The sequence below is a fragment of the Balaenoptera ricei genome, chromosome X, assembly GCF_028023285.1.
Source record: "Balaenoptera ricei isolate mBalRic1 chromosome X, mBalRic1.hap2, whole genome shotgun sequence".
NCBI classification, from domain to species: Eukaryota; Metazoa; Chordata; class Mammalia; order Artiodactyla; family Balaenopteridae; genus Balaenoptera; species Balaenoptera ricei.
The window spans coordinates 91856487-91877502 of NC_082660.1; the positions used below are offsets into that span (position 1 = coordinate 91856487).

At 39.7% G+C, this 21016-nt stretch overlaps 1 protein-coding gene across 1 annotated transcript; it reads right to left on the minus strand.

Annotated features, from left to right (window-relative positions):
- Positions 1-279: 279 nt before the first annotated feature.
- On the minus strand, positions 280-19458 carry TAF7L (TATA-box binding protein associated factor 7 like). The gene is made up of 13 exons (XM_059910424.1): positions 19203-19458; positions 15376-15443; positions 14464-14542; positions 12709-12842; positions 11938-12064; positions 11643-11698; positions 9297-9338; positions 8362-8434; positions 7913-8026; positions 7261-7482; positions 6552-6664; positions 5184-5243; positions 280-324 (listed from the first exon to the last, which is right to left on the minus strand). Exons 1-13 carry the CDS (start codon positions 19456-19458, stop codon positions 280-282), a joined length of 1389 nt encoding a protein of 462 aa, XP_059766407.1.
- Between the last annotated feature and the right edge of the window lie 1558 nt (positions 19459-21016).

A 21016-nucleotide genomic window follows, 5' to 3' on the forward strand; every position in this document is an offset into this window, starting at 1 on the left:
ACACCATAAAAGAAACAACTTAATTCTCAAACTGATAAAGAGAAGCAAAGTCCCATAGTTGAGTTGGGTCTTCAGGTCTACTACTTTTTTATACTTTGTCCCTTTCTACATGGCTACAAACTTTGAATATAACTAGCAAAAAAAAAAAAAATCGTTCAGAGAAACAAATACAAATGATGCAACATAAGGCAATGAAAGGAGAAGAAACAGGCACAATTTTATCTAGTCTTCAATATGGATGGTGAAGCCAAGGTTTGTATGCCAGGCTGAAGGCTCTCCTCAATCCTTCAGAAAACAGTTCCGTTTTTCCCGTAGAGGAATGAGCTGTAGGGAGAGGCAGAAAAACACGAAAAATTAATCTGAAATCTTAAGTTCCATTACTTGATCTAGAATTTACTTATATAAACCAAAAAGAAAGACTGTAATTTGGCATTTATAAGGTTATCTTAGTCTTACAATGTTCCAAAAAACAGTGCCACAGTCAAGAACGCAAACACAATGATGCTGTCCTTTATCATGCCAAACTTATAAAAGGAAGCTTCAAAACTGAATATACTAAAGAAATTAAATATGCTTGCTGTTAAGAATTTGTACTTCTGGGAAGAGTGTACAGAGGTCACAGCTCACTGTAGGGACAAAGCAGGTGGGACCACTGTAGCCATAGTCTAAAACTCAGAAGATAAGGCAGTTGTGATAGCCTCTTGCCCCACTGAACGTACCGTGTCTTTTTTTTTTTAAAGTTTTTTTTTCCTTCTTTTTTTTTTTTTAAGTATTTGTTTATTTATTTATTTATGGCTGTGTTGGGTCTTCGTTTCTGCGCGAGGGCTTTCTCTAGTTGCGGAGAGCGGGGGCCACTCTTCATCGCCGTGCACGGGCCTCTCACCGTCGCAGCCTCTCTTGTTGTGGAGCACAGGCTCCAGACGCGCAGGCTCAGCAGTTGTAGCACACGGGCTTAGTTGCTCCGCGGCACGTGGGATCTTCCCGGACCAGGGCTCGAACCCGTGTCCCCTGCATTGGCAGGCGGACTCTCAACCACTGCGCCACCAGGGAAGCCCCGCACTGTGTCTTAAACCGAGTCTTAGCTGCTGCTTCCTGCCATGTTATGAGACCCTTGAAAACTGGCTCAGAGTCCTAACCAATGACGAGTCTGATGATGTTCTACTTACCCTGATGCTTTCTAAGTCAGAAGCTCTGAACATTTTGTGATGTAAGAGTTAATTTTTTTAATTTACTTGAAATGGCAAAGTGACCAATAACACTCAAGTATACTGTCTTTGAGACAAAGATTGTTTCTGGGTATTATTCAATTTAGCTCGCCCCATATCAGTGTGGATTTTCATTTTGTGGAATGACAGGAATGGAGCATTACAAAATGATCCTGTGCTGGACATGAGCTACCAAACTGCTATAATTGCTAGCTGTAGTAATCGCGAGAATCTTTTCACTAAGATGCTGACCACGATTATGACCACTGACTTCTCCAGTTCTTTCTCCTTTACGGGTGCTTTCTCCTCCCACCACCTCCTAAAGGGAGGTTTATCCTTAGGTTCAGACTTCTTGCTGAACAGTCAACCTGGCTAACTCATCTATCCCCACAGCTTCAATGATCATTTCTATGCATGAGGCACTCTCCGATCTCCCATTTTAAAAAGTGCTTCCAACTCAACTCATCATCTTCTCCATCCCCCACCCCCCAAGAATCCTCTTCAAGTTGTCTTCATTCCTGTTAGTGGCTCACCATTTTCCAGTCACCCAGGCTCTGCACTACTCTTTGTTCCCTTTTTGTCCTGGAAATCCAATCAATTTTTAAGTTCTGATTCCTTCTATCACTTGCATCTTCCTCTAGTATTTCCCCCCTCTAATTTCTCCTATATACTGCTGGCAGAGAAAATTTCCTGAGTTACTCCCCAGGTGAAAAAGCTTTTAGGGCTTATTATGACCTACACCAAAAATCTAAACTCTTAAGCCTGGCATCACCACCTCTGAGCCATTGTGAATGCTACTTTCTATACAGAATGCCTTCATTTCTCTATCTCTTTATTAGAACCGTACCCACCTCTTAAGGCCCCAAACACCATCTCTCTATGAAGCTTCCCCTAATCTCCATGGACAAAAGTGAGCTCTCATTCCTTTAAATTCCTATCCCTCTCATGTATTTCTCCCCAAATGGAGGCAGAGACTGTGTCATAAGCATTTTGTAGTTCCCTGTGGAACCTAGCTTTAAGTAGGTGCCCAATAAATCTATGTTGAATAAATGAGCTAACATAAAGGGTTCTGAGTGAATAAAGTTTACAGCTATAGTTCTATGTTGAAAATAGCACTCCCCCAATACTAACTACTTACATGGAGGAAAACAAAGATGTTTAGTGGGTGCTAAGGCAATCCTGGCATTAACTGTTCACGTGTCTGTTTATAAGCAGTACTTGGATGAGTGATGTGCTGAGGGGAAGGGAATATACAGAACATAAGAATTCTCCTGGCCTTGTTTGTATGGGGATGAGCATGGGGGATGGCATCACTACCTTAAGAGCTCTATGCTCGGGAGTTCCCTGGCGGTCCAGTGGTTAGGACTCCGCACTTTCACTGCTGAAGGTGCGGGTTCCCGCAAGATGCGCGGCGCGGGCCCCCCGAAAAAAAGCCCCATGCTAAGTCCATCCTCATAATACGACCTCCAGTCTCCTTAAAACTGTTACCCTACCCTCAACAGTATAGGGCTGGAACCAGCATACATTTCTATACAGCTACTTGACCCTCATTTATTCCACACTACCCTCTTTTCTTTTCACTCTGCTCACTCTCTTGTGGCCTTAAATAATAGTCTTTCAAGTTAGAAATCTGGCATACATCCTTAACGCTCCTTTCTCCTTCAACACCCAGTAATTGGCCCAATTCCCATCAATTCTACCTTTAAAATACATTCTCTCATATATAAATGTTCAAAACAGCATTATTCATGATAACCAAAAAGTGGAAACAACCCAAATGTCGACTGATGGATGAATGGATAAACAAAAATGTTGTATATCTGTACAATGGAATATTATTCAGCCATAAAGTGGAATAAAGTACTGATACATTCCACAACATGGGTTAACCTTGAAAACATTATGCCAAGTGAAAGAAGCCAGACACAACAGACCTTGTAGTATATGTTTCCTTTTTATATGAAATAACCGGAATAGGCAAAGTAGGCTAATTGAAAGTAGATTAGTGGTTGCCTAGAACTGGGTGGGGGGGTGGTGAGTGGGAGGGTCAGAAGAAACGGGAAATGACTGCTAATGGGTACAGGTTTCTTTTTTGGGTGATAAAAATGTAAAATTGATTGTGGTGATGGTTGCACAATTCTGTGAATATACTAAAAGTCATTGAATTGTACAATTTAAATGGGTGAATTGTATGGTATATGAATTATATCCCAATAAAGCCGTTATAAAACATTTTTATTGCAGTTAAATATATATATATTCTTTCCAAATGAAATAATGCCATTTGCAGCAACATGGATGGACCTAGAGATTATCATATTAAGTGCAGTAAGTCAGAGAAAAACAAATATCATGATATCACTTACATATGGAATCTAAAAAAATGATACAAATGAACTTATTTACAAAACAGAAATAGACTCACAGACATAGAAAACAAACTTATGGTTACCAAAGGGGATAGCAGGAGGGTGGAGGGGAGATAAATTAGGAGTTTGGGATTAATATATATACACTACTATATATAAAATAGATAAAAAATAAACAACATGGACCAACTGTATAGCACAGGGAAGTATACTCAATATCTTGTAGTAACCTATAATGGAAAAGAATCTGAAAAAGAATATACACACACACACACACACACACACACACACACATACATATATATATAACTGAATCACTTTGCTGTACACTTGAAACTAACACAACATTGTAAATTAATGATATTTCAATAAAAAAAGAAAAAATATTTATTCTTTCCATCTCCATTGCCACCTCCTTATTTCAAGTTACCATCACCTTTTATTAGACGACCCCACAGCCTCCTAACTGGCCTCCCTGCTACTAGTCTTGCCCTCTCACAATCCATTCTCCAGATAATAATCAAAGTGATCTTTAAAACTTCTAAATTAGGGGCTTCCCTGGTGGCGCAGTGGTTAAGAATCCGCCTGCCAATGCAGGGGACACGGGTTCGAGTCCTGGTCCGGGAAGATCCCACATGCTGAGGAGCAACTAAGCCCGCGCGCCACAACTACTGAGCCTGTGCTCTAGAGCCCGCAAGCCACAACTACTGAGCCCACGTGCCACAATTACTGAAGCCCGCGCACCTAGAGCCCGTGCTCTGCAACAAGAGAAGCCACTGCAATGAGAAGCCCGTGCACCGCAACGAAGAGTAGCCCCTGCTCGCCACAACTAGAGAAAGCCCGCATGCAGCAACGAAGACCCAATGCAATTAAAAATAAATAAATTAAATAAATATATATAAAAAAAAACTCCTAAATTAAATGTGACTCTCCTGCTTAAAGCTCTCCAAGGGCTCCCCATTGCACTTAAGACTAAAACCCATCCTCCTTATCATGGACTGCAAGGGACCATACCATATGGCCTCCGCCTACTTCTCCAACCTTACGTTAAGTCACTCTCTTCCTCGCTTTAAATACTGCAGAGGTTCTCAAAGAGGCCAAGCTCTTTTCCGATGTGGGACCTGGCATACGCTCCACCCAAGAAGCTCTCCATACACTTTTTGCCTGGACTTTTCCTTCAGGTCTCTTAAGTATCATTTCCTCAGAAAGGCTGATTATGATCTCCCCAATTTAATTCAGGACTCTATTCAGATAGCACCACTGACTCTTTCTCCTTCACAGCACTTCTTTATGATTTGCACCTTTATATTTGTATGATAATTTGTTTGCTGTTGATCTTCCCTGCTAGACTGTTAGCTCCATGAGGACAAGTATTGTATGTGTCGTCTTATTCAACACTGTGTGTACATCCAGTGCTTTCCACTTAATAGACATTCAATATCTGCTGAATGAACGAATTTTCACAAAGACTTTGTTCCAACCTGCTACCCTCATTTACAAGATTTGGCCACTACTGTTCCTGTGAAAAGAACAGCCAGAAATGAGATTGGGGGGGGTGGGGTTCTTTGCATCAAATGTTTTCTGGTTGATGTGAAAACACACTTCTCACCTGCTCATTTTTTTGTTTTTCCTGTCGCTTAAGCTGCTCCAGCGCAGACTGGAAATGATTCTGGAAAACAAATTATATAAAAGATGAATGCTGAGTCTCAAAGGAAAAGAGAACCAAGAGAGACAAAGAGTTTGGCAAATAATTTGATAAGTAAGAAAACTGTCAGTCGTAACAAAAGAGTACTTTTAAAAAAGGATTTAGAAAAAGAATGTCTCTATGTGTATAACTGAGTCACTTTGCACAGCAGAGATTGGCACAACATTGTATATCAACTCTACTTCAATAAAAACACATTTTATAAAGGATTTAGAGTATAAAAACTACACTCTCCAACTGCAGGGCCATTTGATTTGATTTTATACACCCTACACGGCATTTTTTTTTCTTGCCCTAAAACAAAGAATTAGAATGCCTTCATGTTACCTTTTTCTAGTTTAGCACAAATCCTTTGACTGTGGTGACCTACTTAAAGAGCTGGCTTGGAATCTGGTGCTGACTCCTTCATTTCCCTGCACTAGGTCAGAATATTACCATTCTTAACTAGTACTGCACACGACAACAGTCATAATACCATATATCTGTATCTTTCAAAGTATGTCCACATCTATTATCTAACTTGGTTATTCTGAAGGACAACACTCTAAATAAGTATAGTTCTGTGTCAAGTTGCTCCCCTTCGATGACAACAGCTCTACAGAAAAAGAAATCTGGCAAGGAATTCTCCAGATGCTTCAGAATTTCCCTCACTATAAAAAGGGAAGCAAACATGGCCTAAACATACATTTTCCTTTTGCTGATATGTGTAGTAATAAAATATGTATTAGTGTGTATTAATAAAAATAAAGCATGATATTAATTTTTGTTCAAGCAGGCATCATAAAATTTTTAAATTAATTTAGTTTCTCTTTCATTGTAATGAATACATTTTGGTACAGAGCAACAGGGTTCAATCTATGCCCTACCACTTACTGTGGTCCTTGGCAAGTTACTTAATCTCTTTGAATTTCAATTTCTTATCTATAAAACGGGAATAGTGACAGCACCTATATTTCAGGGATGTCAGGATGAAATGAGATAATACACGTAAAATGCTTAGCTCTGTACATGCCTTTCACATAGTTAAATGTTCAATATTGGCAATTATTATCTCAAGTCTCCTGGACCCCTCCCAAAAATGCTTATATAAGATGATCAAAATTACTCAGGTAAAAGGAAATAGGGCTATCTTTTATTAGGGGTACCTAAGAGGTTGTTCAGGTTCATGAATGAACCAGAATGCTGCACAGAGATGACATGAGTGGAAACACAAAGATGGGATTTTGAAAGTAAGATATCCGGATATATTTATACCAGCCAACAAGAATTTACCTTGAGCGTTAGGTTTTCCACTTTCATAATGAGCTCCTTCTGTCTTTGTGCTTTGCGCTGATTCTCTTGGAGCTTTTTCCCCACGTAATGAGTCTGCTTCTGAATGCCCATGACTAACAGAGATAGACAAAAACTTCATGTATCTAAACATGGCCTAAACTAGTGGACCAAGATCCAAATCAACTAAAACTCCACTACGATGGACTTCCCTGGTGGTGCAGTGGTTGAGAGGCCGCCTGTCAGTGCAGGGGACACGGGTTCGATCCCTGGTCCGGGAGGATCCCACATGCCGCGGAGCAGCTGAGCCCGTGCGCCACAACTGCTGAGCCCGCGCTCTAGAGCCCGCGAGCCACAACTACTGAGTCCACATGCCACAACCACTGAAGCCCGCGTGCCTAGAGCCCGTGCTCCGCGACAGGAGAAGCCACTGCAATGAGTAGCCCCCACTCGCCGCAACCGGAGAAAAGCCCGTGCGCAGCAACGAAGACCCAACGCAGCCAGAAACAAGAAATAAATAAAATAAAATCATAAAATAAATACATTTATTTAAAAAAAAAAAATAAATTAAAAAAAAAATAAATAAATAAAACTCCACTACGCATCTGAGCAATAATTTCTCAAACTTAACTTTGCAACTAACACGTGTTTAGAGTCAGTCTTTAGTACTGCCACCCACTCTGTCCCACCCCTTTGTTTTTCCCTAACTTACCCATTGGGATGGTTCCCTCCTTTGCCTCATACTGGCCAGATTCAATGAACTTGGCCTGTGGCTCACTTTCCATATACACTTCATAACGATCTTCCTCCTCTTTCTTGTCTTCATCCTCATCATCATAGTCATCCTCTCCCTCTTCATCTTCCTCCTTATCATCCTCAACTTCATCACTGTTACTGCTAGAGTCATTGACCATCTCCCGAAATGCACCATATTCTATGGGTTTTAAGCAAAAGGAAGGTGAAACCATCTGAAGCGTTTCAAATGACTCCCACTCCAGCTGCAATTATACTCCCCCCTCAAGTTAACTGGGCAACCAATGAATTTTAAAAATAATTTTTCTCACAGGAAGATTATTCCCTTTATAAAACAAGGACAGGAAAGGCAAAACACTGTAACATTCATTCATGTATTCAATGATCAAAATATTCAGAGAATCCAAGGGCCCACAGGAATTTAGAATAGCAGGGATGGATGGGATATTAGAACCCCAATCTAAAACCCCTAAACTTGTGGGACCAATACGAGAAGAGAAGGGCAAAGGCATCCTTTTTCTGTGATTGGCCTGTGAGTTTACGGAGAATGGTCCTACACACAGTCAACACCTGCCCTCTCTGAAGCTCCTGCTTTGCCTTTATTAATGCACCTGGTGAGGTATGACGCTGCTTATAGCCACTCATTTCTGAGGCTATCTCAAAGCCTGGAATGAAGCCTTGACTTTCTATTTCCTCGGTTTCACCTTCAGCAACGACCTCCCATCCTGAAAGGAGAGGCAGTCAAGGAAAAAGCAGAAAGAAAGCAGAAGGCAAACTTGAAAGAGAAGAGGCTCTCTGGCTGAAAGTGCTATTTAATTTAGTCCAACTTCAGGCCATTTGTATCTGGATTCCTAGTATAGAAAAGTGCCTTATACTGAATTACGCAAGTAAATAATTTCTATTACATGAATGTACTGTTCCTAGCTAGAAAGTAACATTTCCGAAAATCATAAGTTCTGTACATTAACATCAGCACACAAATATCAGAAATGAGAGCTTGTCACCAAGTGCATTTGGGGTGTAACAGACTACACAGAAAATATTTAGTATAAAAGGATACGGACACTGACAGCTTCAGTGTCTAAGCACAGCAGTCTTTTCACTTGCTTCTCCACATCAGGAGAGTCAACGTGCTGAACCAAAGTTGGAGAAGGAATACCAGTAACATCACTTAACACCCTGTGTCTTGCAGAAATGTCCTCTTCCTACATACAAATGAATTCAAATAATTAGGCCTCTTTAAGATACATCCAATCAAATTTCTACTTTAAACAATGCTATTTATGAAGGAAACTTTGATCAGGGTCTATATTTTTATACAGTAAGCTTATTTTTTCCCAATCGAATTACTTGAGACATTTAATCTTTTCAATCTGCAACTCTATATTAAAGACCTCCTCAGAGGCACGACCCTTAAGCCTCAGTTGTTAATTATTTGCGCTGACCCACACTGGCAAAGAACTATAATTTTTTTGTTACTTGGAAGTAATTTGGTTTAAAGATCCAAATTCCCAGATTCCACTTCTCCACATCTTTATTATTAGACAGTTTCCTATAAAAACTGGGTCTTAGCCACATATTCTCCCTTAAATCCAGTTTTAGACAATTATCTCCACAGCAACCAATTCATCATGCCACAAATAGAAATTAGAACTTTGAGGGGGAATAAGTAATTGCAAACAACTGCTGGTAAGAGTGAACCCTGGCTTCCAAGAAATGGTTTTTAAAAATAAATATCACAGAAAAGAAGCAGATTAAAATACACAGGGTCACTGATCAAATTGTATCTTTTGCTCTAGGAGTCGTCAGACATTAAACAATGAATTCATTTTTCAGTGAATCAAATTCAGTGTATGTGTATGGGAGCGGGGGTTACAGGTGGGAAGGAAGGCTTGAAAGTAATCTTTATGATTTTTTTGATTTGTTTGAAATTAAAGAGCTGTGAAGTAAAACACAGCATAGGTTAACAATAAAGTTATATTACGATTCGTCTACCTCAGGAGAGCTGACTTCTTCAATTTGTTTGAAATCAGGGACCTATGAAATAAAACACAACAAACAATGAAGTTATATTATAATTGTTCTACTTTACTAAAGCTTAAAGAGTTCTAGAATCATTCTTAATGTAGTTTTATATTTAGTAGGCACTCAATGAATGCTGTTGACTGACAGTATAAAGCCAAAGCAACCATGTTCATAGATTAAACATAGTAAAGCTATTGATCTATAGGTTTAATGCAATTCCTATCAAAATTCCAACAAGGTTTTCTACAGACATAGACAAACTTACTCTAAAATGTATATGGAAAGTTACAGACTCTAGAATGGCTACAACAATCTTGAATAAAAAATAAAGTGAGATCAGTCTTCCTGATTTCAAGGCTTATTACAAAGCTACACTGTGGAATCGGTGATCAACACAGATTAATGGAACCCAGAAAAAAAACTCACACAAATACGCCCAACTTATTTTTTACAAAGGTGCAGAAGCAATACAATGGACAAAGGGTTGCCTTTTTAACAAATGGTGCTGGAACAATTGGACATGCAAAGGGGAAAAAAAAAAGAACAACCTTGAACTAACCCTCAAACCTTTTACAAAAATTAACTCAAAAATGGATTGCAGACTTAAATTAAATGTAAAACTTTAAAAAGATAGTTAGGAGAAGTCTTCAGAATCTGGGCTAGGCAAACAGTTCTTATACTTGACATGAAAAACAAGATCCTTAAAAGGAGAAATCAATAAATTGGACTTCATCAAACAAAAAAACTTTTGCTCTTTGACAGACCCCGTGAAGAACATAAAAAGACAAGTTACAGACTGGGAGAAAATATTTGCAAACCACATATCTGAAAACTAGTATTTGGAATATAAAAAAGAACTCTCAAAACTCAACAATAAAAACAATCCATTTAGAAAATGGGCAAAAGGTATGAACAGACACTTCACAGAACTGGACATATAGATGGCAAACAAGCACATGAGAAGATGCTCAACATCTTTAGCCATCAGGGAAATGCAAATTAATACCACAATGAGATCACTACACATCTACCAGAATGGCTAAAATAAAAAATAGTGACAACACCTAATGCTGGTGAAAATGTAGAGAAATTGGATCACACGTACATTTCTGGGGCAAATGTAAAATGGTGCAGCCACTTGGAAAACACTATGGGTAGTTTCTTATAAAACTAAACATGCAACATACCTAGTAATTGCACTCCTGGGCATTTATGTCAAGGAAATGAATACTTACGTTCACACAAAAACCTGCTGGCAGCTTTATTTATAATAGTAAAAAAATGGAAACAGCCAAGATGTCCTTCTATGAGTGAACAATTAAGCAAACTGTGGTACATTCAGAACAGGGCATACCACTCAGCAATACAAAGGAAGGAACTATTGATACATGCAACGATCCACATGGACCTTAAAGGAATTAATCTGAGTGAAAAAAAAAAGCCAGTCTCAAGTGTTATACTTTGTATCATTCCATTTATACCACATTCTCAAAATAACAAAATTATAGAGATGGAGAACAAATTAGTGATTAGCAGGGGTTAGAGCCTGGTGGTTTGGGGTGAGGAGGAGATGGGTGTGGCTTGAAAAGGGCAAGATGAGGGATCCTGGTGGTGACAATACTGTTCAGTATCTTGACTGCGTGGGTGGATACACCAACGTACACATGGGATAAAATTGCATAGAACTAAACACACGCACACACATACACAGGAGTAAGTAAAACTGGAGCAATTTGAATAAGATTAGTGAATAGTAACAATGTCAATTTCCTATTTGTGATATTGTACTATAGTTTTGCAAATGTTACAGTGGGAAGAACTGGGTAAAGGGTATACAGTATCTCTTTTCTATTGCTTACAGCTGCATGTAAATCTACAATTATTTCAAAATAAAAAATTTAATTAAAAAAGAAGCCAAGGCATAGTACTCCTGTAGTTTGCCCAGGGTTCTACAACTCTGAGGTAAGGTTAGAAATACAACCACAATTCCCAATTCTCAGGTTCTGGATGGGTTCACTTTAAAACAAGATTTTGCAGTTGGAAACTTTTAAAAGCGTTAGCAGAAGTTTCAAGTTCATGACACATCTAGATCCCTAAGTGACTACCTTATAACTTCAAGGGTCAAGTCTGTTTTTGTTCGTTACATATTTCCAATTGTTAGCACACAGTGCCTGGCATACTGCTCATACTCAACAAATGTTTATTGGACATATAAATGACTGAACAAATGAATACCCAACGGACTGTCTCCCTTCCCCCCCATTCATAATCCTCTTCCAATCCAACCAGTAGACACAGAAATAGCATGCCACTAACCTTTTTTGTTGCTTTGCAGAACCTTCTCTTCCTGACATTCCTAAGTGGTGGAGTAACTAAAATAAATTCAACATGGTGAAATATATATATGACTGATGGTAGTCACGTATCTATCTGAATTTGATAAGGTCATGCTCTAAGCCACTGGCTCATGACACGACTCGTTCCTTTAAGAGTGTCTGGATGCCTACTGAACCAAATACCTAAGTGTGGTAACAGATCCCTGGCTCACAAGTAATTAGGATCCAGCAGATAAATGTAGTTAGACAGAATGAGCAAGGGACTGATGACTTACTGCCATGCTTCCGGACATATTTTTTCTGTCTCTCCTTTTCACTTTTCCTGATTGCTTTATGATCAGTAGAGGTAACCAGTTCTTCAGGATGAGACTGGACACCACCATCAGCAGTGCACACAAGCATCTGCATTTAACAAAGACAAAGAAGTTGACTGTGGCCACAAATCTTGGGTTAGTAATGGATGATGATCATTCTTACCACCAGAAATCCTGGAGCACAAAAGTAAGGAGAATGCTACTTGGCATTTCCAGAAAACCAAGTATTACATACACTCATATGCATTCTCTCTCTATCTCGGCAGCACAGCATATGGACTCTGAGGTTGTTGTTGTTTTTTTAGCTCCAGTGCTTACCACTGCAGAAGGAATGTGTTGAAAACAAGATATATCTTAGCATTTTGATTTATAAAGGAAACAAAAAATCAACAGTAGAGATGATGAGTAAGAACCAATGTAAACCTCCAGAGTTAACAGCACACTGCTTTAACAGGAATTTCAGACAAAGATCCCAGATGCTCATATTTTTCAAATAATGAAAGGCACTATAAATGGCAAACAGGAGGCTCTGAAAGCTATTTGGATAAAATAAAGTAGTGAAAAGTGATGGATCAAACACCAAACCAGAACATGACATTGTATTCCTGTGCAATTGAGCTGGAAATTAGAAATGACAAGCAGGTGAAAGGAGAATTGAAAGAAAGAAAAGGAGGGAGAAAGGAAATCCTTGAAGGATGTGTGGGCGAGTAGATTAAGAAAACTTGTCCATACCTGGGAAATATCTGCCGTTTTAAAAAAGGTTTTTTTATCCAGAGTTTTCAGGCTTTCAATAACACAAGGCAAATCAACCAGCTTAGCAGGTAGTGAGACACCTTCAACCCCAACAACTGCATGACGTCCACCAGCTGAACAGAAGTAGAAAAGATTAAAGCTGACATCTTCCCAATGTACTCTCAAGACTCCTGGGGTTTGAATAATGAAGACTTATGGGGGACAGATGAGTCTTTCATTGAAACTTACTATTTCTCACAATGCCAGAATTGTGTACACAATTAGTAACTTCCCACAGCAAAGAAGGCAGAGTATATGAAGCTCTTTTTTTTCTAGTTTATGTCATTCCATCAAAAGTAGCTAAGTTTCTTGGTCATGGTTGTGAACTAAAGTGAATGAAGTGGTAACTGTTTCATTCTCATCTTGAAAGGCCAACTCCATTCATTCAAACCCATTCGTTTGGACACCATTAGGAGCATTCGATCATGTCATTGTACATGGGTGTTTTCACAGGGTTGGGTAAGGGGAGGGTTGATTCTAGAATAGTACTAATAAGTCTCAAGTTATAATCTCTAGTTTCACAAAGATAAAATTCTACACAATAGCCAGAGAGAGAGAGAGAGAGAGAGAGTCAGCCATATACTGACAACTCTGAATCCTGCCCAGATGTCTCAAACATGAATGTCTCTTGATACAAAAGGATTCAAGTGTAATCTTCTAATATTAAGTGAAAAAATAAAGATGCAGAACTATGTTTGACATGATCCTTTTTGTGTAAATTATCTTTAAAAATATAGAGAGGGCTTCCCTGGTGGCGCAGTGGTTAAGAATCCGCCTGCCAATGCAGGGGACACCGGTTCGAGCCCTGGTCTGGGAAGATCCCACATGCCACGGAGCGGCTGGGCCCGTGAGCCACAATCGCTGAGCCTGCGCGTCTGGAGCCTGTGCTCCGCGACGGGAGAGGCCGCGATAGTGAGAGGCCTGCGCACTGCGATGAAGAGTGGCCCCCACTTGCCACAAATGGAGAAAGCCCTCGCACAGAAACGAAGACCCAAGACAGCCATAAATAAATAAATAAATAAAAATTAAAAAAAAAATATAGAGAGATTATTTATATGTCGGTATTATGCATAAAAGTTTTGTCTATAAGGAAACACAAGGAGAAAAGGCCAATATTAGTTATCTTTGGCATTGAGGTTGAGGCACTGTGAAGGAGAGTTTCACTTCTCCTTTTGAACCTTTCTGTTTTATTTGAATTTTCTAGCCATGCATTTGTATTCCTTTTTTTTAAAGTGTCAATAAGGGCTACCGGAGTGCTGGGATTATGGGCCATTTAAAATTTTATTCTTCATATACTTCTCTGTATTTAAAAATCTAATAAGTATTATTTAAAAGAGATAAAGATATGTCACTTTTGTAAACAAAGAATAGTACATCCACCTGTCATTCCCCTGGACAGTCAGAAATCACAAAAGTTTCATATAGGAGACAATCAGCAGTATGCAAATCCCACAGTTGACCTCCAAGTTCTTCCTTATACACACCATGATAATTACCTCAAGTTGTATAAGTTCTACTTCCTTTCCTCTTAAAAGGAAGAGATGGAAGTGACTGAAGCCTCTCTTTGAGTCCATCAAGACGGAGACCACATTCTATTCTTTGTCACATCCTTGGTATCTAGTATTGTGCCTGGCACATAGCAATCCCTTAATAAATTACTGTTCGATGTACGGTGAATGGATATTAACTACTTACAAAGTAAGTCAATTTTCAGTTTATCCTTCATGGCAGCACTTCCAGAACGTACTATCTTCCTGACAGTAGAAACATGTTCCTAAAAAGGAGGTAGATTGAAAAATCAGAAGGATGAATTGTCTACTTAGCAGCTAATAGAACAGATATGTCAGAGACAGTCCTCCCTTAAATAGAACCTTAAACTTCCCAAACGTTAGGAACAATGCCGTGTACCATGAGATACTGTGCACTGGGTAAGTCAAATTAGGATGAGGTTGACTCTAATCTCATTGTTCTCTTTCAGTAGCTACAGATAATGCCTTCTCCTAGCTGTACATTCCTGTTTCTCACTGTTACCCTTCAAGTTGTAGTTGCTAACGGAAGGCTTAGCTGCAGTTTACTGGCTATATTAATTAACCTTAATTGGGGAAATACCTTTCTGAAGCCCATCCTTAATATACCTTTCTTAGACTAAATAATACTTAAATATAGGTATCAATAGGGGAAGAGACCCTAACACAATGCTGAAATGAGCTTCAACAGCCTTGCATGATGATGAATTTGAGGAGACAGTGCTAACCCCTCCATTGCCCCTTTTGAGGTGACAGAAAGGAACTCTCTTTTAGAAGAGTCTTTTCTGGCTGTCCAGTGAGCAAGGCTGTTGGCATCTGTGGTAAGTGACTGAATCCGTCATTGTCCCACCTGTTTGCCAGGAAATCAACCCACACAGTAGGTGGCATGTGCAGGACAAAAGAAATGCTGCTTAAAAGAGTACACGCTAGGATAGGATTGCTAAATAGAACACAACTCCTGGGAAACAAATGTTCTTGGTTTTTATAGCCTACCTTAAATAAACAGAAATGCTACAGAATACAAGCAGAGCTAATACTTATGCACTGAAGATATTTGGCCTCAGATACAAGGGTTTCTTACCAGAGGCAGACGCAGTATAAACTGGTCCTCAAGTTCGCAAGGAGGTTCATCCTGGCTTCTACTCATCTCTTGTTTTTGAATTCACGAAAGCAAAAACAAAACCAACAGAAAGTTACCAAAAACTGTTCTTGGTCCCTCTACTGACCACTTCTGGTAGTACTGGTTAAATTATACAATATCTTGCTGATAACCCTCACTGGAATGATGTGTGTACAGCTTCAAAACACTTTTTTTTGACATAACTTGATTATTTATAAAGTCACCTTATCTCCCCTCCCATATGTGCAGATTTTCCAACGTTAATACTAATTACATGATAACAAATGAAGTAAGAGCTGTTACACATGATTTAGTCTTCTTGATATTCTTAGACTCTCCGGTAAAGGATTAACTCATCAATACAGTGGTGACTACCAAAGAAAGCAAGCTACATACCTCTGCAGAGAAGACTGCCAACCAAAGGCCAAAATCAACCCAAAAAACCACTGGCAGAAATGCTCTATGATGATTTGAAGGAAACAGAGCTTAATTTTCAGTATTTCACCTTAATGATCAATAAAATGGTAGGAATTAAACAGTCTGTGTGAGAGCAGGCAGCTTTTTATGACTCTAAAGCCAACATCAACAGCTCCAAGCTACCTCGGGGAAAAGTTAGGAGTCCCAGTCTTATGGCTGGGCTATCTATATAAGTACATCTAACTTCATGGAATAGACTCATTTCTGAAGGGATGATAATGAAAAAACGTAAAATCTAATTTGATTTATTCATCACTAACATTTACTACATGCACTCCATGTGCCAGGCTCTACATTGAGGTCTATTATTTCATTTAATCCTCACAACCACCACTTATGTGAAATACCTCTAAAAGCCATTTGAAGGAATCCTACGATGAATCCATATATATACATACACATATATATATATATATATATGTGTGTATGTATATGCACACACACATACATATACACACATATATATATAAAATGCACCTTCTGTAAAGTGAATAATCTCCAAGTTGATCTTCATTTTTTCACCTTATTTTCCATCTATTAGGGATATATCTGTAGTGGCTTGCATTTTGAGTTTTAGGGCCCACACTACTTCTGAGGAAAGTTTTTCTCAAAAATGGAAAAAAGGGCACTTCGCTGGTGGTGCAGTGGTTAAGAATCTGCCTGCCAATGTGGAGGATGTGGGTTTAAGCCCTGGTCCAGGAAGATCCCACATGCCGTGGAGCAACTAAGCCCATGTGCCACAACTACTGAGCCTGAGCTCTAGAGCCCGCGAGCCACAACTACTGAGGCCCACGCACCTGGAGCCTGTGCTCCTCAACAGGAGAGGCCACCATAATGAGAGGACTTCACGCTGCAGCGAGGAGTGGTCCCCACTCGCCGTAACTAAAAAGAAGGCCCGCGCGCAGCAGTGAAGACCCAGAGCAGCTATAAATAAATAAATAAATAAACAAATAAAGAAATAAATGGAAAAAAGCAGTGTACATATATGAAAACTGACAAAGTTTTCTTATGTTCTAAGGACACTATGCTATACACCAAGTTATAAAATCTTATAATTTAAGTTAGATGAAAAGCTCCAGATAATGTATAGCTCCTAATACTCTGTAAACCATTAATTGAGTTCTGAGTTTTGAACTCGAATCTCACTTAAAAGCACTGGAGCCTTTTTTAAAAACACATACAAGTGAATATAACAAAAAAGAAGCAGACTCACAGATATACAGAACAAACTAGTGGTTACCAGTGGAGAGAGGGAAGGGAGAGGGGAAATGTAGGGGTAGAGGATTAAGAGGTACAAACTATTAGGTATAAAATAAGCTACAAGGATATACAACATGGGGAATATAGCCAATATTTTATAATAACAATAAACAGAGCATAACCTTTAAAATTGTGAATCACTGTATTGTACACCTGTAACTTATATAATATTGTACATCAACTATACTTCAATAAAAAAATTGGAAAAAGTGGGGGGAGGACAAAGAATATTTAGCACTACCAGTTAAAATAGAGAAAAGGAAAAACAAACAAACAAAACCTCATACAAGTGAGTCTGAGACCCTATTACAGGTAAATCATTCATCAGTTATGATTTCAGTCCTTTAGGCTGACTTCAGAAACTACCAGAAAGGCATAGAAAGCACAAGAGAAATCAGGAGTGAAAAATCAGACACCCAGGATGGGAGGGCGGGGCGGGGGGGGGGGGGAAGGAGAGACAGAGAGAAAAAGAGAAAGGGAGAAAAAGAGACAGACTGATCATTTGTGATAGCCATTTCTCTCCTTTTCCTGCTTCATACAGTTATACACACACACACACACACACACACACACACACACACAAATACAAAAACTAAATGTAAAGGTAAGGGGGAAAGTTAATTAAAATAAAGTAAATTGAATAAAAAATCTTGGGACTGGGTACATTGCCTAACATAAGAGTAACAAACATTTAAGGTTGGGAGCAGAAATACAGATTTGAAGAACTAGCTGCTAAGCAAGATTTTATCAGATCAATAGTAACTTTTAGATTTCTCAGCAGAATTAAGACTAAGGCATTTTGTTCATTTCAGTGCCTTTCTGGCAACTCCTCTCTTATGAAAGAAAGAATGTAAGAACTGGAACCATTTCAGAGAAGGTAGACACCCCTGGTAGAAATGAGTTTTAATGATTTTTTAGATTTGCTATCTGCATTTATACAATGAACTGGTTGCATCATATTTCTTTTAAGAAAAGCCATCCACATTTTTCCAGCAAGCACTCTTTGATACCTAATTAAATTAACAAGACCGCTCTCCACCATTCACCGCCCCCACCCAGCCAGCTCCATCTCACTTCATCGGAATTAGAATTGGAATCAGAATTATAACTAAATGGAGGGCGCCTGACCGCAAGCTCCCAGCAGCACAAGTCAGCACAAAACTAAACTGGTAGTTTCTCAATTTCATAGCCGCTAGCTGCAGTTTGGAGGCAATGACCACTCCCTCCTTATCCCAGGTGCACTAAGCTCCCAAGGGAAGACCGCAGCCCTAGGCTTTGATCCCATTTCCCTAGAAAACCTCCTACCAGGCCAAGGGGCCCTAAGCCTTTGCGCCACCCCAGGTGGGCTGGGAAGGGAAGAGCAGCGCGCAGCCCTTGGCGCCAACGAGGCGCCAAGAGCCCTCTGACCGCCGGACTCACACGCTCCTCAGCCGACTGGCGCCGGGACGGCCCCTCTGTACAGGGTGGTTCCAGAGGGAGCGAGTGCGCTCCGGGCGGCGGGCGGACTGTGTGGCGACAAGTAGGAGCCTCCCGCGCTACCCCTCCCCACGCTTCCGCCACCGCGGATAGGCGGATGGCCTCGGGGCGGCGGCCAGCTCGCCACGTGCCCGGGCGGTAGACTCGAAGGGTGCTGATTGTGGCCGCTCAAGGACCTCGCGGAGCAAGGCTTCAGAACAAATACCCTTTACACAGGAACGACCCTTGGGACGGCCACGGGAGTTTTACCAGCACACAGTGATAACTGTAAAAGGAGTGGCAGAATCGGTTGCTCCGCAAATCCTTTAGGTTGGACCGATTTGTTCCTTGGTGTAGTTGTCACCTCACCTGATGACAACTACACCACCGCGCAAACCCATTAAATAACTAGAATCCGCGCCCAAACTAATTAGCTGATCCCTTCGAAACAAAGTCACTATTTTACATCTTTTGGACAGAGATACAGCATACTCCACTTATTTCTCTTAAATGGGCATCACGGTTCAAATAAACTTCTAGCAGTTCGCTTCTCCCACAGATCCTTAACTTACGGGAAAAATCTTAAAACCACTTACCTTCCCCTTCTCGTAAGTTTTCCAGAGGGGTTCTGGCAGCAGCCTGGTTGCCGATGGCGGCATGAGCTTGGGCGCCACAGTTGGCAGGAGTTTGGGCGCCAAGACAAATGGCAGTTTGGACGCCAAGACCGCCGGCAGCTTGAGCTCTACGGTCAACGGCAGTTTGGGAATATCGGAGGCTCGTTACTTCTGATGTTGAAGTTGGTGTTAAATCGTTTCCCGAGGAACCGCGGCGCCGTCCCTTAGGGCGCTCCATGGTCTCTCGCTGAGGTAATAAAATGGCTTCCTATTTAGTCGTGTGACCTAAAAGTTTCCAGAACGTTCCTAAAATGGTCTTCTTAAAGACACAGGGGTAATATTAGAGACATTAAGTGGTACCTCTTAGAGATTATAGACTTGAAGTCTCTGTTGCCTTCACTTATCTAAACTTCATGGTAAGGAATAAATATTTTTATAAGACTAATTGTTGTACAGTCATTTCTTCTGGATACGTGATATTTTTTTTTTCCCTTCAGTGGAGCTAAATTGCCAGAGCTTCAGACCGAGACAAAACCGTTTTTCGTCCCTTTGAGAATTCATCCACTGATCTTTACTTTAGCATAATGTGGTGAGGTATGTTGAAGATTATAATACAAAATGGACCAATGAAACTCGTTTTTCATGTACTGTAGAAAATTCTTGATGGCATTTATATCAAAAATAATAATAACTCAAAGGAAAATTTCTATTCTCAGTAACTGAAATACCCGAGTAATTGTGTGTTTTGAATCATTGGACAATGTGAATTATGTAATTAACTTTCCTTTTGATGGCTGCTAGGAAGCTCAGAACCAATTTTGCAACCCACCTCTAACAACTGTGAACCTCACTGGCATATGTTGATCTCTTGTTTTGAATCATCACATTGTCTCCCAATCCCTAATTATTTTTATCTGGTGTGGTAAATAACACTGAAAACTGCTTCAAAAGTTTTTGTGAAGAGAATCAGATATAAATAATAGATAAATAAAAATAGTGCTCTGACAGAAGTGTCACAGGGAGTATCCCTATGGGTGAAGGAGGGGAGCATAGTAAGTAACTGCTTACTTATAAATTAAATCATCCAACAAATGTTAATTGATAATCTAATATGCCAGACTTGATTTGAAATATTTATTAAATGCTTAAAATATGGTAAGACTTTCATGAAAGGAGGCAAAAATTAAGGCACAAACATACATATATGTAATTTTTTCCTTTACTGCCAGATTTCCAGCCCCTTCTTGAGGAAGAATGGAATGAAAAGTGAAAAAAAGGAAAAGGTACGAATTATGGTTTCTCTTGGTAGGGGAGAGCAGATCCAAGAAGTAGCTCTGATGTACAGGTAAAAACCTGTCATATACATACTGTCATATTGTCAGAATATTTTTCTGGGTTTTGTCCTGTCATGTTGCCGTCTTTCTGATATGTTCTTCTGAACCCCCATCCCCTCCAAAGCCTTCCTCCCTCTCCCTTAACTATGGCTTCAGTCAATTTCATCATTATAGCAAATATGCAGTTGCATGTATTCCTTCAAAAGAAGTTTGAGTTATGTGCCAGGAACTGTTCTAAGGTTAATAATCATTAAGCACTTATTAGGTGCTAAGCTCTTTACTAAGTGTTTTTCATGCATTATCTCATTTAATGCTCACAACTGCTTTGTGAGTTTGATGTTACTATGATCCTGTTCTTGTTTTTGTTTTTGCTTTTTTCAGATGAGTAAACTGAGATTTTAAAAGGTTATCTTGACTCATGTCACACATCTAGTAAATGGCAGAGCCAATATTTAATTTAAG